This window comes from Copadichromis virginalis, linkage group LG5 (genome assembly GCF_057382275.1).
Source record: "Copadichromis virginalis isolate Kocher_CV1m ecotype Utaka linkage group LG5, C_Virginalis_male_GT1.1, whole genome shotgun sequence".
Taxonomy (NCBI): Eukaryota; Metazoa; Chordata; class Actinopteri; order Cichliformes; family Cichlidae; genus Copadichromis; species Copadichromis virginalis.
The window spans coordinates 18,654,211-18,681,095 of NC_140622.1; the positions used below are offsets into that span (position 1 = coordinate 18,654,211).

The following is a 26,885-nucleotide window of genomic DNA, read 5'->3' on the forward strand; positions in this document are numbered from 1 at the left end:
CCAGAGCTCTTTGATCTCGTGCACGAGAGAGAGAGAACAGTGACAGCGCCGTTCCTTCGCTTGACCCCAGTTGCTCTCGTCTGCTTCCTCGTAACACTGCTCTTTATTAAGGTACATGAATATGCATAAATTCATTATGGCGTGTTACACAGACATATATGTGAACAAAGAATACCTTGTCTGTGTGTGTGGCCCAAAAGTGACCTTGTGAAGATTTCCCACAGCTGGTGCTAGGAGCGCAGCGGTCCACCTAAACAAAGGGCTTGTCACGGTACTGGGTCGTGTGACCCAGTGTTTGAGTTTTATGTATTTTTGTATTCATTTTCAATCTAGTTCATTTCTACGTTGCTGTTCAGACCTTATTTCTTAGTTATTTCTGTCATCTCCCCTTGTACCCGGTCTCCCTGGTTCCTGCGTCTATGTTTCATGTCTATGTGGTTATGTTAAGTTCATGTCATGTTTTATCTCCATGTCTATGCCTCCGTGTTTCCTGGTTTATTTTGTAAGAGTCTGGTGTTCTTTGTTCATTGTAGTTAGTGTTACTCTCCCCTGTATTGTCATTATGTTTCATTCGAGTCAGCTGTGTTCTCATGTGTCTCCACTTCCCCATATCACCTCATGTGTGTATTTAAGTCCTCTGTTTTCTGAATGTTGTTGTCAGGTCGTCTGTTATCTCCACCATTGTCTTAGTCATTGTTATAGTCATAGAACTTCATAGTATTTGTTTCTTAGTGTTTTTTAGTTTGCTTAGGGTTCCATGTTTAACTCGTGCTATCATCCAAATAAAGGATCGCTTTCTGTTTAAACCTGCAACTCCTCGTCCACATCTGCTTTTGGGTCCTGTTTCAAAAAACACACCGGCGCACCCCGCCGTGACAGGGCTGTTATACTTATGTGGCATTCGGTTCCACTCAAATAGGCCAAAGGGAGTACAGAACGCAGTCTTGGGCCTATCGTCTTCCCTAACTGGGACCTGATTGTAGCCACTGGTTAAATCCATGGTGGAAAACCAACGGGCACCAGTCAGCGCATCTAGGGATTCCTCAGTGCGCAGCAGGGGGAATGCATCTTTCCTCGTCTTGTTGTTCAATTGCCGATAGTCAACACACATGCGTGGGCTGCCTCCTTTTTCTTAAAAAGCACAATGGGAGAAGCATAGGGGCTGCTACTCTCTCTAATCACCTTAGCCCCTAGTAACTGGTTAATATGCTCTTTCACAACCTCATACTCCGAAGGGGGGATGCGCCTCTAACGCTGCCGCACCGGGATATCATCTAAGAGCGGAATGTCATGGGAGATCAAGTTAGTGCAACCCAAGTCAGTGTCATGAGCAGAAAAGACCGAGCTCTATGTCTTAAGGAGAGACCTCACCTGTCCCTGTTCCTCTGCTGATCCTGCACAGTAGGAGTGGCGGTGTGAGATGCCATTGTGGCTACATTAAGGGGTATTTCTGTCACACCAGCAGGCAAACTGACCACGTGAACATCCTCCAAGGTCCCCATAACGGTCCTGGGATGAAGCAAAACTGCTGTGGTCCCTACGTTAACAACTGGTATGTATACAGTACCTCTAACCACTCGAACCAATGCAGGGGACGCTTAAGTCCAGCAGGCAAGTTAACATCATTGGGTTCAAATAACACTGTGGCACCTGAATATTGCTCAGAACAGGTGGCGGCCACTATTTTCATTACACCACCCGGAATGCAACATGCTCGCTTACCTCTCACTCTCACATGGCCAGACAAATCCTGTGGGGCTCTCATACTAACATCATGGCGCTTTTGCAGCGCATGCACAAGGGGTTTAGGGGCCAGACTAAACAATGCTTCACCATGTTGCCCAAAAAGCTCATGGTAACACTTCCGAATCACATTCATCCCTAATATACCCGGAACCGTAGAAGGCCCTGCACCTGGAGGATCTTTAACGATCAACACGCCACACTGTGGAATGAACTTACCACAGAGACGTGGTTCAATAATAAAAACAGACAAATTATTTAAACCAGCATATAAAAACACGAGCATAAATATCAATATACAAATATTCTAAAAAAAAGAATTCAGAGCCAAGGCTTACCGGTGGAGGGGCGGGGATGCCGCGCACAAAAACTCCTCAAAAAGAAAAGAAAACTCGTGCGACTGTCTGTGCAGTGTCTATTTGTGTCTGTCTACACGTTGGGTGAGTGCCGAGTATTTGGTTGTGCATATGGGGTGGGAATGCACGTTTGTGTCCGCGTGTGCCTGTTCGTCTGTGTCTATATGTCAGGTTGGGTCTTAGACTCAACCTCTCTGGGTACATCTCAGGCCCTCTAAAGTACGGAGGCCTATCTCCCCTCACCACACTCCCTGCCGGTGGCTGATGCCCTCAGACGTTGGTGTGTTGGTGGTCCTTGTCGTCTGGGGCTGGGCGCTCATGTATGTACCGGCTCACTCCTGGTGGCCGATTGGCGGGGCCGGGCGCCTGTGGCCCGGCTGGGCTCCTTCCGGGGGGTGGGATGCCCTCAGGCCTCTGGGCCTGAAGCTCGGTCCTCTCTGGCACAGCTGGCTGCCGGCAGAGCCCGCGGGCACGCCACTGCAACCCCTCTGGCCTTTGCTCCGTAGCTGCGGGGTGACCCCTTGTTTGGGGCTCTACTCAGCTCTTCCCAGGAGGGTGGCACGGTTCCCCCCCCTTTGGTGGTCCTCCTCGGGTCCTTGTACTCTGGGGCCTCTGGATATCTGGGGCCTGGATCTCCACCATACCTGCCTCATACCCTGGTGGACGGGGCTATGGCTCCCCACACTCCCTAGCAGATCGTTACATGGAGAAACCTTTGGAATACAAGCATGCTGATCCACACAGGTATGCACACGGGTGTTCACAGACGCGGACTACAGCTTTCTTGGCTGCTGCCTCAAAGCACATTGTGCGCTGTCTATCTTGCGTGCGGCACAATATCGTTTAATATTTAGTATCTACTGTTATCTACTGCTAGTGTTACGGGTCCCAGATGTGAAGACCACAAAAACAAAAAGAATACAAATCTGTAAAAATAAAGGTAGAGTCTCAGAGAAAGAATCACAGGAGCACTCGTGTCTTTTCCCGAATTGCATCTCTTATTTCAGATCAACAAATATAATTTACATCCAGTGCTTTCACTTGTCAGATATGCTCAATAACTGTAAAAGGTAAATAAAAGGCATTTGGCAAATATATGCATCTATGGTCATTACATTTCTCCAGTTTACACTGTTAACCACACTATTCCTTCACTCATTTACATCAGCAGTGCAGATACCATATAATGCCTTAACTGTCTTATTGCTCTCTCACATATAGGGCAAACTCAAAATAGCTTATCCACAAATCCGATATACAGTGGGGCAAAAAAGTATTTAGTCAGCCACCGATTGTGCAAGTTCCCCCACCTAAAATGATGACAGAGGTCAGTAATTTGCACCAGAGGTACACTTCATCTGTGAGAGACAGAATGTGTGAAAAAAAAAAAAAAAAAAAAATCCATGAATCCACATGGTAGGATTTGTAAAGAATTTATTCGTAAATCAGGGTGGAAAATAAGTATTTGGTCAATAACAAAAATACAACTCAATACTTTGTAACATAACCTTTGCTGGCAATAACAGAGGTCAAACGTTTACTATAGGTCTTTACCAGGTTTGCACACACAGTAGCTGGTATTTTGGCCCATTCCTCCATGCAGATCTTCTCGAGAGCAGTGATGTTTTGGGGCTGTCGCCGAGCAACACGGACTTTCAACTCCCGCCACAGATTTTCTATGGGGTTGAGGTCTGGAGACTGGCTAGGCCACTCCAGGACTTTCAAATGCTTCTTACGGAGCCACTCCTTTGTTGCCCGGGCGGTGTGTTTTGGATCATTGTCATGTTGGAAGACCCAGCCCCGTTTCATCTTCAAAGTTCTCACTGATGGAAGGAGGTTTTGGCTCAAAATCTCATGATACATGGCCCCATTCATTCTGTCCTTAACACGGATCAGTCGTCCTGTCCCCTTGGCAGAAAAACAGCCCCATAGCATGATGTTTCCACCCCCATGCTTCACAGTAGGTATGGTGTTCTTGGGATGCAACTCAGTATTCGTCTTCCTCCAAACACGACGAGTTGAGTTTATACCAAAAAGTTCTACTTTGGTTTCATCTGACCACATGACATTCTCCCAATCCTCTGCTGTATCATCCATGTGCTCTCTGGCAAACTTCAGACGGGCCTGGACATGCACTGGCTTCAGCAGCGGAACACGTCTGGCACTGCGGGATTTGATTCCCTGCCGTTGTAGTGTGTTACTGATGGTGACCTTTGTTACTTTGGTCCCAGCTCTCTGCAGGTCATTCACCAGGTCCCCCCGTGTGGTTCTGGGATCTTTGCTCACCGTTCTCATGATCATTTTGACCCCACGGGATGAGATCTTGCGTGGAGCCCCAGATCGAGGGAGATTATCAGTGGTCTTGTATGTCTTCCATTTTCTGATGATTGCTCCCACAGTTGATTTTTTCACACCAAGCTGCTTGCCTATTGTAGATTCACTCTTCCCAGTCTGGTGCAGGTCTACAATACTTTTCCTGGTGTCCTTCGAAAGCTCTTTGGCTACGTTCACACTGCAGGCGAAAGCGCATCAAATCCGATTTTTTTGACCCTATGCGACCCATATCCGATCATGCTATGACAGTGTGAACGGCGCAAATCCGATATTTTCAAATCCGATCTGGGTCACTTTCGTATGTGGTACTGAATCCGATACATATCCGATGTTTTAGAAAGCGACTGCTGTTTGAACGGTCAAGTCGCATTAAATCCGCCTTTTACGTCACCGACACAAGACTGAAGCCAATTATCAGCGCCCGAGAAGACATCGCGAACGCTTCCTAGCCATCCAGTGTAGATGTCAGTGAAACTGTTGGGAAGACAACGTAAACATTTTATTTGTACTGTATAATCTGCAGATTCTGACAGAAATCTGCAGCTATCCTTTGAAGCACCGCTCCTCTCTTAAACAGCAATAAGGATCATTATTAGGTTATTTACATTATTATGTAAATAACAAAATAACTTAAAGCAAAAATTGGGAAACGTAAAGTCCGAAGTCTTTATATTAACGGCCATCAGTCAAACAATACTGTTTGTTCTTGGTCTAAACAGAGCGCGTTGTGTGTGACATCTTCTTTTGCGCATGCGGGCCGCTTTGAGCGTTCACACTAGAGCGCGTTGGCTGTCGCATTTTATTTGTAGTGTGAACGAGGAGACAAAAAAATCGGATTTGATCAAAAAATCGGAATTGAGCATTAAGACCTGCAGTGTGAACGTAGCCTTAGGTCTTGGCCATGGCGGAGTTTGGAGTCTGACTGTTTGAGGCTGTGGACAGGTGTCTTTTATACAGATGATGAGTTCAAACAGGTGCCATTCATACAGGTAACGAGTGGGGGACAGAAAAGCTTCTTACAGAAGACGTTACAGGTCTGAGAGCCAGAGATTTTCCTTGTTTGAGGTGACCAAATACTTATTTTCCACCCTGATTTATGAATAAATTCTTTACAAATCCTACCATGTGAATTCATGGATTTTTTTTTCACATTCTGTCTCTCACAGTTGAAGTGTACCTCTGGTGCAAATTACTGACCTCTGTCATCATTTTAAGTGGGGGAACTCGCACAATCGGTGGCTGACTAAATACTTTTTTGCCCCACTGTAAGTGCATAAATCTTACTAGATTAGACAAAACACACCTGGATGTATTACTTTGCAATGTAACAACATAAATGTACATTCATTCTCAGCTTATTCTTAACATTTCCACATCACTTGAACCATAAAGTGTATACAAGATATTTTAATCTCGAATAATCTGATGTCAGGGCCTTTACAGTTAAATTGGAGCACCACACACACATATTTGCTTGTTAAATGGAGTTTACCAAGTTTAAATACATACCGCGGGCTGGCGAGCTCTCGCGGTAACTCTCGCGATAACTCGCGGTAACTCTCGCGAGACCTGGGGCTGCGCGGCTCGGCTTTACCACCGCTGCGGTGCCGTGCTTCAGTAATTTTCAACTAAACCCCACTTAAGGTTACATCAGCGGTGTCAACATAACTCAGTAAACACCGAAGTAGAACAAGGCACAAAACCCTCATACACTGTATTTTTAAGACGATACTGACCTTTATTTTTATAAAGGTAGAGTCTCAGAGAAAGAATCACAGGAGCACTCGTGTCTTTTCCCGAATTGCATCTGAGAGGACAGGAAGTTGGTCCGCTCTAGGCAACCGCGGGCGAACGACTACAGTGTCAACAGTTCCGCTTATTATTTCTCACTTTTACTCTCCTCAATTGTTATGGACTACACGTAATGAATGTAAAATAATAATTGTCTTAATTGCTGACATATGTTTTTCTTAAAAATAATAAAATTTACCAAAATGTGGTAGCACATTTGTGTTCACCACACTAGCTTTATTGTGATGGTGCTGTTTTTTTTTTTTATTATGTTGCTCTTTTTTTGTTTGCTTTCTCTTGGGTTTTTTTCTCCATACAGGTGATCCAGGTGTTTTGTTTGTTTTTTTCTCTCTTCCCCCCCTTCTCACCATCTCTTCTCCCCTTTGGTTTTCTTTCTCTCCCTCTCTTTCTTTCATTTTTTCTCCCTGTCCTATCCCCCAGTCATGTCTGTCCCGTTTGTAGCAACCGAAAATAAAATAAATTCATAATTATAATAAAGGTCAATCAAATGGACCAATATAGCAAGGCCATGATGATCCACTTGGTAAAATAAATCCGCTTGGCATCTTTCTTGGCCTTAAGACAACAATTCTGATGGCTAAAGATCCAAACGGGACACAAAAAAAAAAAAAAAAAAGAAAAAAGAAAAGAAAACTCAACAATACACAAGTGCAGCACACTATCACACGCTCATACTAATAAACTAAAAATGCAGGTATGTAACACTCAAAGGATCCCACCACCAAGGCACCCCAGTCCCCTCCACGTCAGGCCCTCCGCATCTGAATAAAAGAACGAAAATTATAATATATTCCAAGAAAAACTAATATGCAAACGCTGGGGTTAGCCCAACTGCAGGAACCCACTGGTGATCCGCTGCTAGAAAAAGGGCCTCCTACCAGTGGTGTAACAAAAACCCAAACTACAAATCAAAACAGAGAGACAGACATACCAACTAAATAAAACTTAAATCTGGAGCAGACGGAGTCGCTGTATTACTCCAAATTGCCGTCGGCCCGACTACTTTATTTTAACAATTCAGTCAATTGACGTGTAATTATCCGCTGTCCACGCCGACGTCCACTCTTAAGAGGCTGGCAGCAGCAGGGAAAAAGAACCCTCGCAAACGGAAATAGATGGTAAAAGGCAAAGCAGCAGCACTTCTGTTAGCGTAGGGTTGTCATGATTCGGCTGTGTGGCAGGCAGGAAGTGGACCCAAACGCAAGCTCACAGAGGCAGGAATGAACTCAAAACACAGCTTTATTGCTGGAGGGAAACAGCGAAACAAGCTGATAAGAAACTACACTGGGAAGCAACACACTAGCACACAGAGAAACACACGGCCATGAATGAGGGAGAATGCGACACTGAACAGAGGGAGACGCAGACATAAATACACAGAGGTTTAACGAGGGAGGTGGGAGCACACGGGGAACACAGCTGACACAGATAATTGTAACGAGACAGGGCAGGAGCAACACAACATGACGCATACTGACGGGAGACTGTCAAAGTAAAACAGGAAGTACACAGAGGCGCAGACAGGAGGAGAGAGGGAGCACGGGGAGAGCACAGACATAACGGGCTGAGGAAAACATGGAATAAAACACGAGGGGAAACGAGGGCTCACAGATACACAGAGGGGCACACAGGGGGTAAAAGTCACAAGGGGAAGTCAAATAAGGAACAAAATACAAAAATACATGAAACTAAGAATGCTGGGCCAACATGGCCCAGGATCATGACAAGAGTAGCGTAGAAAAGCCGTAGCGACCTTGCTGTAAAGCTACTGGTCGCCCACTAAAGCCCACACTTCCTGCAAAGCATGAGTGCTTACTATAAAAGAGCAATAAAAGGCAGAGATTGTAACAAAACTGAGTCAAACTGAGTACCAAGTAAACAACGTCACGAATCATGAACAGAGTGGCTCATAGAAGGCTTCTACAGCTACGACCTATAAACAACATTGGTTTACCACCGAGTGAAATAATGTATGCACTGCACTGAGTAAACACATACCAGCCACCATGGAGGATTCAGGAAGGTAATCCGCGGGTCATCTCTGTAACACGAACACCACAATCAACACAAGTACTGCCAATTCAGGCTGAGGCAACAACGACATGTACACAGCTCCTACCTGCAGCACCGGGGGAAGTCAGGTGACCGAAAGGAGATAACAGGTACGCGATTCGGGGATGCTCAGATGGCCACTATTTATACTAGCGCCCCTTAATGCGCCTGACTGAAAGTGGGTTGAACCAAGACATAATATTCATCCTGCCACACTTAACCAGATACAGACTAGTTGTCCTCCCACAGTATAAATCAGTAGCAGAAGGTACGGCCTCTCTCATGACCCCAAGAGGTGTGTAAGCCAGAACACTTTGGAAGGCGCACAGAGTCTTTACAGACTGCTAAGGATCAAACCTCTATCATTATGCAATCGATTATAAAACTCTAAGCATATATGAGTATATATTTCTTTTTTTTTTTTTTTTTTTTTTTTTTTTTATTAATATTTTTGGATGGACAGAAACATTAATAAATAAATATACAACTGCAATAATCATACTGTCAGTTCTCTGTCCATTTCTAAACAAACAAACAAACTAAGACAAGCAAACAAACAACACACTAACAAAAAAAAAAAAAAAAAAAAAAAAAAAAAAAAAAAAAAAAAAAAATTACATAAATAAATAAATAAATAAAATAAATAAAACCCAGGAGAAACAAAATAATACACCGCCTCCTGGAAAACATCAGCAAAAACAAAAACGAATAAGGGTAAAACCCCCTGGTGCAAAAAAAAAAAAAAAAAAAAAAAAAAAAGACAACAACCAAAATACCAATGACACATGAAATATCCCTCTAAGAGACCATTTATCATAATGTCTAAGAGACATTGTCAATGTACCGCAAAAAGGGACCCCAAACCTGCTCAAAAATATCTTCTCTTCCCTTCATTCTATACATAACCCGTTCATATGATGCCATCCTAGACATTTGTTCGGTCCATTCCTTGAAAGAACAGGGGCTGGATGACTTCCAATGCCTAAGAATTACCCTGCAACCAGTTATAAAAGCCAGACGCATCCACAATCTCTGTTTTTTTGAGAGAATGTTATCGTCAGGTAGTAGGCCCAGGACGCATATAGCTGGAGATTTAGAAAGATTAAGTTTAAAAATATCATTCACCAAGTTGATGATCCCATCCCACAAATAATCATTTTTCCGACATGTATACAACATATGAACTAGAGTCCCGACTTCCTGCTGACATTTCCAACAAATGTCCTTATCTGCGAGCTTCAACCTGACTAATTTACTGGGTGTCCAATAGTTTCTGTGAAGCAACTTGTACTGGATAAGTTGAGACTGTGTTTCAGGTGAGCAAACATACCATGATGAGATCAGCATCTTCCAACTGTCCTCTGAGATCTGGATACCCAGATCTTTCTCCCAACACCGCCTCAGTCCCCCCAAACTGGGAGCGTGTGCCTCTCTGAAGCTCCCATAAAATTTAGATGCCCTGATTCTGTTATTGTCAGGGGTTGCAAACATCTTCTGAACACTAGATGGAGGGTCTAGATTATTTTTCAAAATGGCTTTAATACAATGTCTTATTTGAAAAAACCTCCAAATTTCCCTTGGATCCAAATTGAATTCTCGTCTGATTTCTGCAAACGATTTCATGCCAGTCTGCCCAAATAGGTCCCCCATCTGATTAATACCTGTCCTAGCCCAGGCCTCCCACCAGACCGGTTTCTTACCTATTAATACTTTCTTATTATACCAAATAGAGGCTCTAGCGGTGAGATAAGGGCTGCTGTTGGTATATTGGTGAGCTCTAAGCCAGGTCTCTTGCATGAAAGACAGTACTGGATCTTTAAACGGTACTGGCCTTCCCTTCTGAGTAAGGAAGGCCTCTAAAGACGAAGGGGCCACAAGACTTTCCTCAATCCCAACCCATGATGGCTTATCAGTAGAGGAATTATGTATCTTAACTAACTGAGAGAGGGAGAAAGCATAATGATACCAGACCATCTTAGACAATGCCAACCCACCACTCTCTTTAGCAGCATATAATTTAGACCGATTGAACAATGGCTTTTTACCTGCCCACACAAAACCCTCTACACATGTATTATAAAGCTTTAGCAAATTATGTGGGACTGCTATCGGTAACATGTGAAGAAAGTACTGAAGTTTAGGGGCAATAATCATCTTCACCAAATTAATTCTGCCCAAAAGGGACAGATTTATTTTAACCCAATTCTGCAACAGCGAACGGATGTTTTGAATCACTGGGGAAATATTTACTTTCATTATGTTGTCTAAACCAGGGGTCAATTTAATCCCCAAATAAGTCAGACCCTCGGGCTTCCACTTGAAATGCCATGAACTCCTCATAACAGGCGGACACAATTTAGAAATAGGCATAGCTTCAGACTTAGACCAATTTATAGTGTATCCAGAGATTACAGAGAAAGAATCAATAATTGAGGAAATTGCAGGAACGGCCTGTTCTGGGTTAGTTGAAATCAGTAAAATATCATCTGCATACAAAAAAGTTTTATGTTCTTCTTGACCCAAATCCACCCCTCTAATGAGTATATATTTCTAAGCATAAATGACAATCCAACAATATAAACCTTGCAACCAACGTCATAGTTATTCATAGTTGTTCTGTGTTGTTAAGAAAGTCTCCCTGTGATCTGGTTACTTTGTGTCCACAGAGCACTAGTTGGTAAAGTTACAGCTTACCAAATTATGACCAAAGTCGGCGTTACATATGTGCTTATACTATTAGCTTATGTGAATGAAATCAGTTTAACATCTGTGTTTTGGACTGTGTTGCATGTTGAATAATCTGAGCCATTTTTCATTCATCTCCTTTTGTCACCAGTCACCATCATGCGGGCACGCCATCTGTTATGACAAGTGACACAGACACACGCGGGTCATCCGTGCAGTCATTATGTGTGACATTATGTGTCACTGACCGAAATGAGTCCCATCCACGGTACATTACAGCAGTGGCATTAGGGTGGAGTGCTGAAGATAGAGATGCAGGCTTAGCGTCGCAACGCTGAGTCACCCACAACCTGGACGCTCGTAAACAGTGGGAGCTCCACTCTTTTTTTATTTATCAGTGTAAGCATGCTATCACTCCTCTCTACAGAAAGAAGTCATACATACTGTATTTTAGCACCATGATATTATACAGTGAACATGACTACCATCTAATAACAGCTCCACATAATTGCGTAAAGTGACCCTGACGTTATCAGACTGAGTGTCAGCAGTTGTGTCATTAATCTTAAAAAGAGGAAAACGTTCATCACTCATCTTTATAACCACTTTTTTAAGTTTAGAGTGGGAGTTGAGGTAATTGCATACAACTATCTCAGGGGGAGGGCTGAGGCAGATGATTGGAACACATCACTAGCTCGCCTTTAGAGAGGAGACTTTAAAACAGATGTAGTTAACTTCAAATTTCTTATTCTGTCCTAACAAGCAGGCGAACGAACATGAGGGAATACGGGTGGCAAAGTTTCAAGGGTTTCATCTTCAGAAATCCTGCTGTTGTCGACCAGGTAGGACTGCATAACTGACTGACCAGACTTTCACTGGATAACTTACAGCATAATAGTCTGCAGAAATAGACTGAGGAAGAAGACACTTGCCTGTATTTAAAGATCTGTATTTTGTTTTTGATGTAACTGTCACATATTTAGAAAAAAATAATTCAGCTGATAAATTAAACCACCTTTCTAGTACCGTATATAATTACTAATAACTAATAACTATTATAATGACTGATATCTTGTGTCCTGGTGTTGATTAATTAATATTTAAATTATGTACCATACCATTGTTCTACAACAGACTCTTCTTTCTAACATCTTTATTTTTTCTGAAAGTCCTGGTGCATCCAATAATTGCTTACATATGTCACAAGTTTTACAAGTTTACAAAAGTTTTGAACTTTTTAAATGAGCAGGATCCACGTGTGGACGATGGGGATGAGAATACTGAGCGTGGTAACTGGACCAGTAAGAAGGAGTACATTCTCTCTATGATCGGATATGCTGTTGGTCTGGGAAATATCTGGAGATTTCCGTATTTGGCATACAAGAATGGAGGGGGTAAATCAGCATTTATTTTCTAATCCATTATCCAAGATTCTATTTCAAAGCAACTATGTTTTTATAAGATTTGTTTTCCTCTTTACCACCAAATCCTTCATTTTGAGCAGGTGCCTTTCTTATCCCATATTTCGTGATGTTGGTGGTGGTTGGAATTCCTCTTTTCTTCTTGGAAAGTGCCTTGGGTCAATTCTGCAGCCAAGGTCCAGTTAATGTATGGAGTGCAGTGCCATTAATACAGGGTAATTTTAAGAGGTTTTTCTTTTTTTAAATAAAAGAAAATGTTATGAATTAATCAACATTCCAATAAATATAAATGTGCATTTTTTAATCACTAGGTTCTCTGGATTATTATTGGCTTTTCTTAAGAGCTGCTTGCAGGTCACATGAATTATGAACAGTACATTTAATGAGGCTTGTGGCCAATGCAGAGCTGTGTCACCATAAATCAGCCCTAAACTCTCCTTAATAAGGTTTTTGGTTAATGGTCAACTGTGTGACCAAAACTGACCCCAAACCCAATTTTGTTTTTTTTAATGGCAGCTTTAATGAGGATTACCAAATTGTTTTATGTTCTTCAAACAAAAAGAAGAACGCTGCAGTGTAATTAAAGAAACTGTAATAAGCAAAGTTGAGAGGACATTTTTAAATTACTACAGCAAAAAACAAAAACAGCATGCTTTTATGTATGATCAGTAAACTTAGACACACTTATTATGATTAGTTCAATCAAAAAACAGCTTTTGTCTGGTGAAGTTTCCGATAATATTTTTTTAATTTAATAGTGTCTTTTATGCCCTATCTATCCCTTCAGGTATTGGTGTTGCCATGGTTGTGGTGTCTGTAATAGTGTCTATTTATTACAACGTCATCATCGCCTACAGCCTGTACTACATGTTCGCCTCCATGCAGTGTCCTCTGCCGTGGTCCGGCTGTTCCAGCTGCGATGGCAGTAACTGCAGCACCACGCCTGAAGGTGCGTACATTATATTCTTGTATTCTTGTAAAGAGCAGCTCATTAAGTCTTCTGCTCTGTGGTATCTGCATCACCACATACACTGATTTAACATAAATTGATATCAGTCATAAAGATTATAAAGTATTTTGATGTGGTTTTAAATCTCAGTAACCTAAAATGTAAATATTCTGGAGAAATTAAAGCACCCACTACAGATCCAATCACAGGTACTTGTGTTGTGGTAAATACTGATATAAGATTTATATTTTGGACACTCACAAGTCCTCTCTCTTTTTTTAGTGTCCTGTAATGTAAGCAGTGTTTTGGTTACCAACTGGACTCAGGAAAACAGCAGCTGCTCTTCGATACAGACTTCGAGTGAGCTGTACTGGGAGTAAGACTCAAACACTCGTGCACACAGGCATAAATAAAAGCACTTGTCACACTGTTTGTACAAATGCACGTCTTCTTCTTTGCAGTAATGTGGCTCTGCAGAGGTCCAGTGGTCTTGATGAAACGGGGCCAGTAGTTTGGCACTTGGCTCTCTGTCTGCTGCTGACCTCCATAATTGTTACTGCTGCGCTCATCAAAGGCATCAAATCATCAGGCAAAGTACGTCAAAATCCTCCGTGTAGATGGACTCCTGTTCGTTTGTCCAACATACAAATCCACACATCTATTTAGAATAATTTAGTTTGTGATATTAGCTGTTTAGTTTCACAAACTAACTAAAAAGTCTAATAAGCATATGATAAGTGAAGTCACTGTGGTGTTTTTTCTTATATCAGCAGGGTGTGACTCCCCCTGCTGATGACCTCATATATATCATACACATTCTCAAGGCCTCAATTGCTAGATTTAAATTATGTTCATAACGTAATTTTTTTAAATTATGGTCCCATCCCACTATTTTCTTCGACTTCACCAACTCAGGTGTCATAGGACAAAAGGTGCCCTAAATGTATATATATATAGGAGAACCCCAAGAGAAACTACATAGGCATCAAGACAACAAGCGAACTCCACACGTGGATTCAAAGGTGCTAATTACTGCACCGCCATGCTGCTCCAAATGTTTTTTCCCATTTAAAAAAACAAAAAATAAATAATAAAAAGACACCACATGCTTTATATTTTCTATTGTGCAGCCACGCCTCAGGCAGCTCCACACCTTGTTTCTGTTATCCAGTTTAAAAAAAACTCAGGATGGTTTTGAAACCTTTTATCAACAGTCTATAGTGCTGGTGTCCTTTTTTAGTTTTGAACGATTTTATAGTAATCTAACAAACTATTCCCTTAGTTTCATTATTAGCTGAATGTACTGAAACAGGACTGATATTCATCATCTCATCTAACTCGAAGCAACTATTAAAGTATTAAAGTGTTAAAGTATTATAAAAATTAGTAAACCAAGAACAACAAAATGACAGATTGCACTTTTCGTATGCGATGCTAAACTGTCAGTACTGAAATGCAGAAGGCCTGACAGATTTTAGAATTTAGGCTTAACAAATGTAACAAAATGCAGTCTTTTGCTTTTCCTGCAAAGTAATAAGTCTTTGTATCTCCAGGTTGTGTATTTCACTGCTACCTTCCCTTACGTGGTGATTGTGATCCTGCTGATCAGAGGTGTGACTCTAGAGGGAGCCAAAGATGGGATCGAGTTCTACATTGGTTCTCAGTCCAATCTGACCAAACTGACTGAAGTTCAGGTAGAAACTCTCACTGTTCATGTGCAAACTGTCACTGTTCATGTGCAATCCAATAAAGTCATTTGTTATCTGAGAAAAAAAACCTCTTAATGAGCTACAGTACAACTCTGTGTTTTAGGTGTGGAAAGATGCAGCAACTCAGACCTTCTACTCTCTCTCTATTGGCTGGGGTGGACTCATTGCTCTCGCTTCCTATAACAACTTTCACAACAACGTGTTCAAGGACTCGTTTGTTGTCACCCTTACTAATGCAGGTAGGGCCCTCTCTAACTAAATTCTAGAAAGAATGAAATTGTTTTTGCATTTCCTTTTATACATTTTCTGATTTGATCTCTTTCCAGGGACCAGTGTGCTTGCAGGCTTTGCCATATTTTCATTTTTGGGACATATGGCTCACGTCTACAAAACGCCAGTTTCAAAAGTGGTAAAGGAAGGTCAGACATACAACACCAACACACTCTCATCATTTGGTGTTAAATACTGCCATTCTGTCAGCTTTGTGCTTTCAGTTTTGCCTGTTTAAACAAAGAGTGCGACTAGGTTTCAGAAATTCATGGGATCCTTTACAAAGAGTGCAAGACTCATCTCATTGCTGAATATTGGCAGAATAAGCTGGATAAACCATGTTGGTTCCAGATGATGCTACCAGGTGATTTTTCCCCTTTTATTTGTCTTTATGCAGGGTTTGGTCTGGCTTTCATAGCCTATCCAGATGCTCTGTCTAAGCTCCCCATCTCCCCGCTGTGGTCCATTTTGTTCTTCTTCATGCTTTTGACTGTTGGTTTGGACTCCCAGTTTGCAGGAATAGGTTCGATCTGAAGCTTCAGTTCAGTGTGATGTTTGCAGAACATTCAGCCCACTGCTGTTTGATCTACACAAACTAAAATCTCTCTTCTTGTCATTAGAGGTGATAACGACCTGCCTGCTTGACGCTTTCCCCACAGTCTTCAAATCCAAACATGTCTTATTAACTGTAACGTTATGTTCTGTCCTCTACCTCCTGGGTTTACCATGTGTCACAAGGGTAAGTCTGTCTTAGCACAACTTTCTGTGGCTGTTATAAAATAGTTAACTTGCTCAGTCTCTCTGTGTAAATGTATAATGTATAATGGTTTTGTGTGTTTTTCATGCATGTGTGTATCATAGGCAGGCATATACTGGGTAACCCTAATTGACCAGTTTATTGCCAGCTGGGTGCTGCTATTTTTGGTGCTTTTGGAGATTATTGCCATCTGCTACATTTACGGTAAGTACAACAATCTAAGTTTGTGCATATGAAAGGTGACTGATGGTCTTAAATTCCAGGATACTTATATTCTTCTTCCACCTTGCAGGGGGAAACCGTTTTATTAAAGACATTGAGATGATGATTGGAATGAAGACTTCCACATTTTGGCTGTGGTGGAGAGCATGTTGGTTCTTTATCACCCCCTGCATCGTAGTGGTGAGTACACAGTGCTGCCTTGTTTGCTGTACAAGAGAATTTAAAAGGCAAAAGCATTGTGTTAATTAAAAGTATCGACTTTTATTAACGTGCATAGGTGTACACAAATATCTTGTAGTTGTTTGTCTCTACCAGTAGTGAACTTTATGTTTTTTTTGTGACTTTTGTCTAGTTCCTCTTGATCTCGTCTCTGGTTTACTTTGAACCCCCTAACTATGGAGGTATCCCCTACCCAGACTGGGGCATGAATTTAGGCTGGTGCATGATTGCATTTGTCCTGATGTGGATCCCTGTTGCTGCTGGGTATAAGCTGATAAAGGCAAAAGGAAACCCCTGGAAGGTGTGTACTTGTGCAGTGGATTGACTGTGGATTATTCTTGTCTTTTTCTACATTTGAAAGATTGTAGTAGTTGTTGAACTGCTTGGATCTTTTTTTTCAGTCAGTCACACAAATGATTTGTGAGTATTAAAATAAATACACAGTACTAAAATTTACGCTTCTTATATTCTGCAGCGTCTGAAGTCACTGTGCTCGCCATCTGAGGAATGGCATCCCTATTTGGACGTCCATCGAGGGGAGCGCTACTCAGAAGAACGCTGCCGCCGTAGGAACAACAGCAAAATTAAAGCAGAAGTTAATCTGAATGTAATCTCCAGTTCGTGGCTATAATGAGGCTTCTCCTGCGTTTGCTCTATGAATACCTTGTTTTGAAAGTTCTGAAAGTTAAGTCATTTTTGACCTCTGGGAAGCAGAAAGCAGCCGAAATATAAACTCACAGCAGACGGCACAGAACTTACATGTAAACTTCCTGAAACCTGAGCGCTTTTTTGGGATGTATTTTTAATTTCTACAGTCTGTTTGGTAATAGTTGGATCAGCAATTTTAAAAAAAGAACTATGTCCTTCGACAGGCAGAATGGGTTTCTTTAAGAGCACAATGCAATCAAGTCACCATTGCAAACAAAGTGTGAACACTTTACTGAGCAGAATGATGTATATACTGCATAACAGCTGAGATCTAATGTTCCCAAATGAGGATGTGGACTCTTCTTACTATCTAAACATTTCTTCTTTCTTCTTTTAGAAGAAATGTCTGGGTCTTTTCCCCTGTTTTTATGACCCATTGTACACTGTATATGTCCTGCTGCAGCTTGTGTGAGTTCATGTGTTTACAGAAAAAGAGAAGACTCAATCACACAAACAAAGTTGACATGGAGAAAATATATATACCGTATATATATGTAATATATGTATTACTTGATAGGGCATTATTATCAGGTGATATTTTCTTGGCAGTTTTATGTTTTGTTTTGGGGGTTTTTTTTATTTTGTTTTTTGTTTTTTTTGGTGGGGGGTAAATTATTCTTATATTAGGAGAGATTGAGTCTGTGTCATTAACTATGCTAGTCTTTAAAGCACAGTTCCTTTTCCTGTCACTTATATTCTGATATTTAAATGTAGTAAATAAAAATGCAACTGATATTTTTTACAGAATTTGTCATATTTCATAAGTAGGAAAAGGAAATAATCAGATGTTTTTATTTCAGTCTGTTTTTGTGTTTGGTTAGTTGGTTGGTTGTTTTATGTATATACACACACATATACAGTACATACATACATACATACATATATATATATATATATATATATATATATATATATATATATATATATATATATATATATATATACATATATATAAAAACTGGTCCTTTGCAGACAGGACTGTATTGTATAATCTTGCACCCTCCTTTGAAAAAATCTGACTTCCACCCTGAACAGAGACTGTGTGATTATGATGGTAACGAGCAATCATGTAAGATTTTGTCTCAGAAGCTTCTTAATCACAGTTTGCACTGATGTTTTCCATTAATAATAATACTGCTTGGGTGTGACCTGAGTGTGTCACAGTTGGGTATTTTCACATTCTCAGTGTAGCCGCTTCAAAAATTAGAAACACAAGAAATGGAAAAATGTGTCAAATGAATGCATTTTCACTTGCAAGCTACAATACAAAGCATTTTTCCCAATACCATTTCCAGTGGCTAAAAAGGAAAGAAAAAAAACACTCCAAAGCACTAATCACTAAAGCTGCTTTCTAGAAATAGGATCATGAATTACTTACAGCAGTACTAAAAACTCAAACCCACCTGCAGAATCCTTATGATACATGGAAACTGGTGAATGCTTTTCATTGCTGTGCTGATAGTATTTTCACCTGTGCCCCTGCACCTTTGTTCAACAACCCCAAAATCCACAAAGAAAACGTTTATCAAAGTTATCAAAGTTTATCTTATAACAATCCAGGAACCATTTTAGTTAGAGCTAAATTTTGTGGGTGATATCTTTCAGACAAATGCAATGACTCAGTTGCTCTCAACACATACTGTTTAAATCTAAGTATCACTGGTGAGGACCCAAACTCAAACATATCAAAACCTAATTGAAACATTTTTTTTTAAAATTCTTTTTAATTATTCACCAAATGCTCAAATGTTTCACATCAAGAAGGTGCAGGGTTTGAATGCAGTTTGGGGCCTTTCTGTGCAGAGTTTACATGCTCTCCCAGTTCCTGTGTGGGTTTTTCCAAGTGCTCCAGCAGCCTTCCACAGTACAAAAGCATGCATTGGGTTGGGTTAATTGATAACTGTAGGTGCTAATGTGAGTGTGAATGGTGGTCTGTCTTTTTGTGTCAGCTCCAGGGCACATTGGAGATCTGTCCAAAGTCTATGTTGCCTCTGCTCTGTAACCCTGAATTGGATAAGCAGAAAAAAAGGATAGATGGGTGAGTGGAAGCTTTGACAATTAAGGAACAAAGAAAATTTCTAACTATCACACATCAAAAACAATTTACATTAAAAAAAACCCCCAAAAAACCATTCATTTTTACCTTTCTCCAAAGTACAGGGTTGGGATGGTGTTCAGGTTATCCTACTAAAATGACTGGTCATTCAAACCCAGACTATAAAGAGAAACGAAAACGCTGGTACCTCTGACGGCTGACTCTACATACTCAGTGCAGATATCCACACATTTTTATCCACTTTTCCAATTCAGGGTGGGAGTTGGTCTGGAGCCTATCTCAGCTGGGGTACATCCTAGACAGGTTTCCAGTCTGTCGCAGGGCAAACACAGGCAGACAACTATTCACGTTCACATTCACAACTAAAATTTAGAATCACCAATTAACCCAAATCACCAGTTAATGTGTTTGTTTGCACGTGTATGACTGCAAGTGTTGTTTTAATGTGGACATAATAAGAGCTGAGATATTTGAATAATCTGCTGAGAAATGATTTGTGCTGTGTATCTAGTTTGTCTGTATCACCTGTTTTATCATCTCTGCTGGCCGTGACGTGCATCACACTGTTATTACAGCGGCTGCACGCTAAGCTTTGGTTAAGTATGTTTCTGACCTCAGCACACAAACTGAGGTCTGGTCAAGTGCCTTTAGTTTAAATCATCTTCTGGCCACTCACACTTAGTGTATTACAGCCTATGTTGCTGAAGGACTAAATAGCATACAATTGTACACCTCAGGACTTCCAGTGGATGCAAGAGGTGGTCATTTTGTGCTGTAAAATAAGTAAGATTTTGAACTTTGATTTATTGTAGTGCTAATATTCAGTGCTGTCACACCATAATAACAGAGCCATCTATGCCCCAGCTTCAGTACAATCTGTAACACTGGCAGTTAGTAATTGTAACTCCTAGTAAATAGTAAATTTTGCTGCTTTTTAAAGCTGCTGTCAAAGACGCCAGCTGCTTTGTAAAAAAAAAAAAATGCTAACAATACAAAAAAAATGACTACAACTTGTGCATCCTCCTAAATGTTACTTTTTTGCATTAACACTGGTAACAAACAGAAATACATTGTATTTATTTTTCATAGTTTGATGCAGGCACTATACTAATAAAGACTCCAATGGAAAGCCACAAAAGAAAACAACAAATTTTAATGTAACAGTTTACCAAAAAGACTTAGAAATGAGTCACATTTGACAGTATAGGCTGAAAAACAATATAATTATGCAGTATAATTAAGGGTTTCACCTTTTCTTTTCTTTTAACTTCAAGCAGCATCACCTACGGGCAAATCTGTCTCTGAAAGAAGTCACAGATGGTTTCGTTTCTTTGAGTCCAGACAGTCTTTTATGCAATTTGAATAAAGAAAGTGATGAACTAGTTTGTCTAAATATGACTCATATGACTGTTCTTGCTGGAAAGATGTTAACAAGCTGTAACTGGTTATGTAATTACTTTTTCGCATGTAACTACTTGTTTTTTGCAGTTTCAAAATGTTATGTTCTTTTCACTGTTAAAATAGCATATATCTATACATACGTTATATAAAATGTTTAATATACAACTACAACTTTCAGGAACTAATAAATCACCTAATATTTTGGGGAGAGTTTAATACAGTACACACACTAAACTTGTGCCAAATGTATATTTGTTTGAAATATGTTTACTGCATGAATTGATAACTTTTGCATCTCCAGGTTGTGTATTTCACAGCATCTCTCCTTATGTGTTGATTCTGTTCCAGTTGAGAGGCGTGACACTGGAGGGAGCTGAAGATGACTGAGAGTGCTACACTGGTGCCCGTTTAAGCTTGGCTAAGCTGGCTGAAGCACAGGTAGGGACCTTAATATACCCTTATACAACACAGTGGCCATGGACCATTTCTTGTGTTTTATTGTGTACAAGTTTATGCATTTGAGTGTGACGCCACATAAATTCACTGAATAACTGTTGAGACATTTGAGTCTGGGCCAAGTTTACAAAAATATCTGTTCTACTAGCAAAAACAGTTTTGTTGTTGTTCTTTTTGTTTTTGTTTTGTTTTTTAGGTCTGGATCGATGCAGCCACAAAGACCCTTTTTTTCATGTCTATTATCTGGAGCATAGTTTCCACAACATATAACTAAGTAAGTTTATGATTCCACTATGGAAATTCCACTATATATAGGTTATATCTGTTATTAAACTAACTTTAGGCTACAGTGATATGGGTTGATAACCTCTGTTTCATACATGAAGCCACCTTAGATTTGTCTGTCTTCATCCTGGAAGCCTAAATATCTCTGATATGTGTGAAATAGAGCAAATCTCTACGGTCTCTGATGTTAATTTCATGTTAGTTTTATGCACTGTGCGTGCAGGATTTGGGTCAGTCACTTATTGTGTAGGTCTGGCTGAGCTTTATATTACCTTATTTTGGTCCATTTTGTTCTTCATGCTTTTTGACTGTTGCTTTTCATTTCCTTTATTTGTAAGAGCTAATGCCCTCAGCTTTGAACCCAGGCCTCTCCATTAGTCTGGTGACATATGGTTTGCCTGCTCTAACCAGTGAGCTAACTGGGTGCCCTTCAGTTCAAGCTTTCTTGTCATTAGAGGTGATCATCTTCTTCACCACCTCGCCTGCTGGATGCCTCTCCTGGCATTTGTAGGGATGAATGTCATTCTTGGACCTTCCATATGTAACAAGGGTACAGTCTGTCTGCTCTTTGCTGACTGATGTTATTACCCTGCTTTCCTGAAGTGTGTGTGTATTTCTGAGATAGGCAGGAATATACTGGGAAACTTTAATCAACTACTTTGTTGCTAGCTGGGTGATGCTTATCTCAGCCTATATAAATCTTAGCTGCGACGCATGAAAGGCTTTACATTTAAGAAACTAATCTTCACAAGCGGTTTTAAAGGCTTTCCTCTGTTTTTGTGCTATCTATATTTCCAGTCTAATGCAAAAATAACTAAAAAATAAATAAATAAAACTTGTTTTTCTATTACAATGTATTTTATGCAGCTTTTATCGTGTTCTGTTTGTATTTCTCTTTTGGATGCAGAAGAGTGAATAGATGAATAAATCAGTTGCTGATGTTTGAGGCTTTTTGTTATTTAAGAATAACTTGATATTGATTTATTGATTTGTGGACCCATGAAAACAACTTCACAAAACAGAGATTCAAAGATTCTTTAAATGCTTTATTTAGGTTAAATCAATGGCAGGTGTTACACAGCCATTCTCTGTGTTGGTGGGTTAGTGGATTGTTTACCCAGCTCATGGATTCATTCATTTCACTGAGAGCGGGTGCAGCATTTGCAGCTGTCATCAAACACGTGGCCGGCAGTGCAGTACTGGATGTTGGTTTGTCCTTGGTTGCACTTGTAGAATTTCTTCTTGTCGGTCGGGTCGGGGAAGAGTCCGTTCTGCTTGCCAGCACAGAAGCCAGATCCTGTGGTGCCTCCACTGGGCTGCTGGCTTGGTGCGACTGCAGGTGGGGGGTTAGGCTGAGCTTTGCAGGCTGAGGAGAAAAATTAAAGAGATTAACAAAAGGGAAAACTTTTACATGTCTATTCCCAGATGATATGTGGTTCACGCATACAAGATTAAGTTCCTAGTCCACTTTTTAGAGTGTTGATGAGTGGGTTTCGCCCCTGGCCGCAAAACATGCCGGTGAAGTCGTCCAAAGCCAAAGTCCATACCACAGCTCCACCAAAACCGTTCTGCTTTAACCACTCAGTCTGCAAAACAGAAAATAAACCAAGTGTTTAATCAGCTTAAGAAATTAAAATTAAATAATGTAAATAAATTTTTAAAAAAGATTACTTCACACCTTTGCCTGGAAGCTCTTAATATTGTCATATCCAACCCAGACTCCCTGGTTATAGGCATAGGGCACGTTCTGGGCGTTGTCCCAAGCCTGTGTGGCTCCTTCCTTCAGGAAGGTGCAGATCTGGCGGGAAGAAAAGATTTAAACTAACATGCATGAACTCTCCTGCCTAATGTATGCATTCACACAGATTAGGAAATAGACCTCGTAGTAGGCCAAGAATCCAGTCTGACGAGTGAAATGTCCAGCAGGTCCAGGTCCCCTGGCAGGAGCTCCCACAGTTGTGTTAGAGGAGGCCAGGTGGAAAGTGGGGCCAAAAGTGGGGAAACCAACTAGCAGCTTCTCAGCTGGGGCACCATTGTTCTTCCAGTAATTCATAGCATAGTCCTTAAAACAAGAGAATACAGAGCAGTTTGTCTAACTCCTCCACAATAGTTATTTTTATTAACGCAAAGCAGGAGTAAAAAAATGTTTAAGACCGAGGAATAATGACGCCTTCACTTACCACGTTGTAGTAGATCATGGATCCCTGGTCACTAGGGCCCTTATAGAGAGGGCTGTTCTCTCCAACATTATGTTCCCACAAACCATGGAAGTCATAGGTCATAACATGGATGTAGTCCAGCACACTTACAAACAAACACAGGTGCTAATGTTTAGTAAAGGCTGCGTTCTGGATGACAAATGTGGAGGTATGTAATGTGTGCTCACGCTCCAATCTGGGCAATCTGGTATGCAGAGTCAATCGTCTCCTTTCGAGCAGAGACAGCAGCAGTCAGCAACAGACGAGGACGGTTTGTCTTCTTTCCCTCCTCCTCAAAGGCTCTCATCAACTCCTACAGACAGGCGAGGAACAAAAAGCAGTTACAGCTGGTACATGATTGTTTTTCTTTTAAACACTGAGAAAGCCTGAGGTCACACCGTAGGCCTGTTAAAGTATAGATCAGTCGGGTGGCTTGTTCATGTGTTGCTCCCATCGCTACAGTAACAACTGCACACATTAACATTTAAATGGCTCTCTGGGTTTGCAGTCACCCACGCTGAAACATAAAGGATATCTGTGTGGATGTGGAAGTTATCAGAAGACCTGATAATAAAAACTGGAATCACTCAGTAGTGTAGATTAAGGGTGAAATTTCAGGAAGACAAGTGCAGCATTTTGGCAAGAGGTCATTGATGTGATGACTCACCTTCATCTCTGCATTTTGGAGATCATAATCTCTTCTTCTTTGACTTTTTATAACAATTTCTAGCTCGCCATAACTGCCACGACAGACAGCATACCAACACAACTGACCTGTAGCAAGGCCGTGAAACGCTCCTTATCCTGAGGTGGGGAGCCCCGAGAACCAGGGTACTCCTAGTCGATATCCAGACCATCAATCGTAGTGATGCAGGAAGGTGATAATACTTTTGATGAAGGTCTGACGATGGGCAGCAGTGGAAACCATGGTTGTGAACCTAGTAACAGGAAGATACGCAATTTCAACTCGAGATATAGTTTTATCTTGGCGACAGTAGTGAACCTCAGGTCATTACAACATACTTTTGGGTGCCAAGGTTCCATCCACCAATGGACAGCAGAGTCTTTAGGTTGCTGTTCCTGTGAGCAGTAACAACATCCATGTTAAACTCTCAAAATTTTCTCTGTGCTTCTGTATATAAATACCCACATATGCCTTTCAGTTTATCATCCCTATAAGCATTTGTGTGTACTGACTGGTTTTTCAAAGCCTGAAACTCTCCATAGAGTTTCTCATCGTTTCGATCGTAGGCTTTGATCATGTTGTGCTCCATTCCCGCAAAGGTGTAGATGAGATGGTCACAAAGACATGGGTCAGTGTTGGTAGGAAGATAGTTGCCTGCCCCCAGATGGCACTGTGCCCGGCTAGTAAAATAACAGGATAAGATGTACGATGTTCCTGCAAGACAAGGAATAGTTCTTACACTGTAACTGAAATGTGTCTACACACATCAGCCTAACACTGAGTGGATAAAAGACACAATTACCTAACTGCACATGTAGCAAGAGAGCCCGTCCTGCAGAGAAAGGAGATCAAAAAGGGTGAAGAAGGAGAAGGCAGGTTAACTACTCAGCATCAATTTGTATTAACCAGCTGAATAGAGATATTCTGTTTAAATGTAAGAAAGTTTTTGAAGTTCAACCTACCGGTGCAGATGAGTCTGTCCATGTTGCCTACTGTATCAGAGAAACATCAGGACACTAACGCTCTTTATATAGCCCTCACTTCTTCAACGTATGCGTAATATTTGTTAACTATAGCTGATTTGGCTAATCAGCAAATGCGGAAAACAAAAAACATATTTGTTTGCGCAACACGAGCGTTTCATGAGATTTCCAGGAAACGCTGATAACCTTCAGCATGCCTTTCGATAATGCGTTCGTAGGTTAAATCAGATCTCTTTGAAGTTACTAAAATGGGTTGTTCTGTACATCACACTCAATTTCTTAAATGTACTTTTCGCCTAAAAGGGAAAAAGTAACAGAGGCACAACCGGTCTCGCTTAAATCATTAGGAGCAAAAAATTGAGGCCCTCAAGGCAGATTTGAAATAAAAAGCCTTCAGTTCAGTTAAAGAGGCACTGACACGTATCGCCATATATTTTGCCTTGCTTCCAATATCTAACTGTTTTTCGAGGGAAGCTCCTGTAAATTTCACTGAAGCACCATTTTCCAAGTACAGTTTGATAGTGGTGTTTATGTGGTTGTCCTCTCTGCTGCGCTCCTTATCATCCTCACACACGGTTCATGATCAGTTATTAATGTTGTTCTGTACTTTAGAAGGGACATACAGACTTTTTGCCCTCTTCTATACTTGGAAGTAGATCAGTTGTTTTGTAATTACAATGGCAGATTCATACAATGCCAGCCAGCTGGAGCCTTTTCGTGGGGGTGGGGGGGTGGGGGGGGGGGGTGTTGTTTTATACATTCTATCTAGTCTTGATTTTTTCCGACCTTGGAAATCTGCCTGCTTTTGGAGACTGGCTTTGGGCCCTAACCAGCCACACTTCACACCAACACGACAGTGTGTTCATTCCAGGTGCTCTGGTTTTTTCCTGCAGTCCAAAGACATGCATGTTCGGTTAAATGGTGATTCCACCTACTGACCTACGGTCAGTAGGTGTGATCATGATTGTGAATAGCTGTTTGTCTTTTTGTCTTAGCCCTGCACTAGACTGGCAATCTGTCCAGGGTGTACCCTGCCTCTCTGGGTACACCCTGGACAGGCTCTAGACTCTAGAGCCTGTCCATTGAAGTTGGTCTACTCTAGAGTCTAGAGTAGACCAACTGCAATGGATGGATCCTTAAGCTATTGTTTTATGCTTATAAAGCTTCATTAACAGATACTGACTTTTAGTGATTAAAGGAAAAAATGCCTTAAATATAAAGTTATCCACACATGAAACCAAAAAAATTATTCAATATGAACAGTCTTTACAAGTGTTACAAGTTATACATATGGGCCATAGCTATACTAAGTGACAAGTGGGGTGATGAGACAGGCAGTTTGCATGGCATGGATTCTGCCTTATATGAACTAAGTTTGAACTAAGTCTACTGTATGTGTCTGAGTTTGTCTCCGTTTGTTAGCCAATAATGAGCTATCTCAGGCTGAAGTAGCTCATCATTAAAGGGTATTGAAATTTCAGCCTGGACTGAAGTGGTGGATTGGCTGGCATTGTCATCCTGAGAGCCATTGCTAGGATAGAAACACAATCAACGCTGAGCCAGTATCTGAGATGTGCATCATCA

The 26,885-nt window shown here is 41.0% G+C and overlaps 2 protein-coding genes across 2 annotated transcripts; one reads left to right on the forward strand and one right to left on the reverse strand.

Annotated features, from left to right (window-relative positions):
• The first annotated feature begins 11,749 nt into the window (after positions 1–11,749).
• On the forward strand, positions 11,750–17,916 carry slc6a14 (solute carrier family 6 member 14). Its single transcript, XM_085458035.1, has 15 exons — positions 11,750–11,824; positions 12,232–12,376; positions 12,487–12,618; positions 13,191–13,352; positions 13,635–13,728; positions 13,814–13,946; positions 14,906–15,046; positions 15,165–15,300; positions 15,388–15,480; positions 15,729–15,854; positions 15,952–16,070; positions 16,193–16,292; positions 16,381–16,490; positions 16,663–16,830; positions 17,005–17,916. Exons 1-15 carry the CDS (start codon positions 11,759–11,761, stop codon positions 17,158–17,160), a joined length of 1,881 nt encoding a protein of 626 aa, XP_085314161.1. The 5' UTR covers positions 11,750–11,758; the 3' UTR covers positions 17,161–17,916.
• Positions 17,917–22,484: 4,568 nt separating this feature from the next.
• On the reverse strand, positions 22,485–25,302 carry LOC146709440 (acidic mammalian chitinase-like). The gene is given in 12 exon segments (XM_085457940.1): positions 22,485–22,801; positions 22,883–23,021; positions 23,114–23,233; positions 23,315–23,497; positions 23,616–23,739; positions 23,822–23,946; positions 24,408–24,492; positions 24,494–24,571; positions 24,657–24,713; positions 24,831–25,032; positions 25,121–25,168; positions 25,281–25,302. Coding segments are annotated over 12 exon segments (1,410 nt in total). The 3' UTR covers positions 22,485–22,574.
• Between the last annotated feature and the right edge of the window lie 1,583 nt (positions 25,303–26,885).

What these genes read in the sequence shown, in the direction of transcription:
- slc6a14 (XM_085458035.1), top strand. Translation starts at nt 11,759, where the DNA reads ATGAGGGAATACGGGTGGCAAAGTTTCAAGGGTTTCATCTTCAGAAAT. An exon ending in ATCCTGCTGTTGTCGACCAG is followed by an intron (nt 11,825 to 12,231) that starts GTAGGACTGCAT and finishes TTAAATGAGCAG; the next exon opens with GATCCACGTGTGGACGATGG. An exon ending in CAAAAGGAAACCCCTGGAAG is followed by an intron (nt 16,831 to 17,004) that starts GTGTGTACTTGT and finishes TATATTCTGCAG; the next exon opens with CGTCTGAAGTCACTGTGCTC.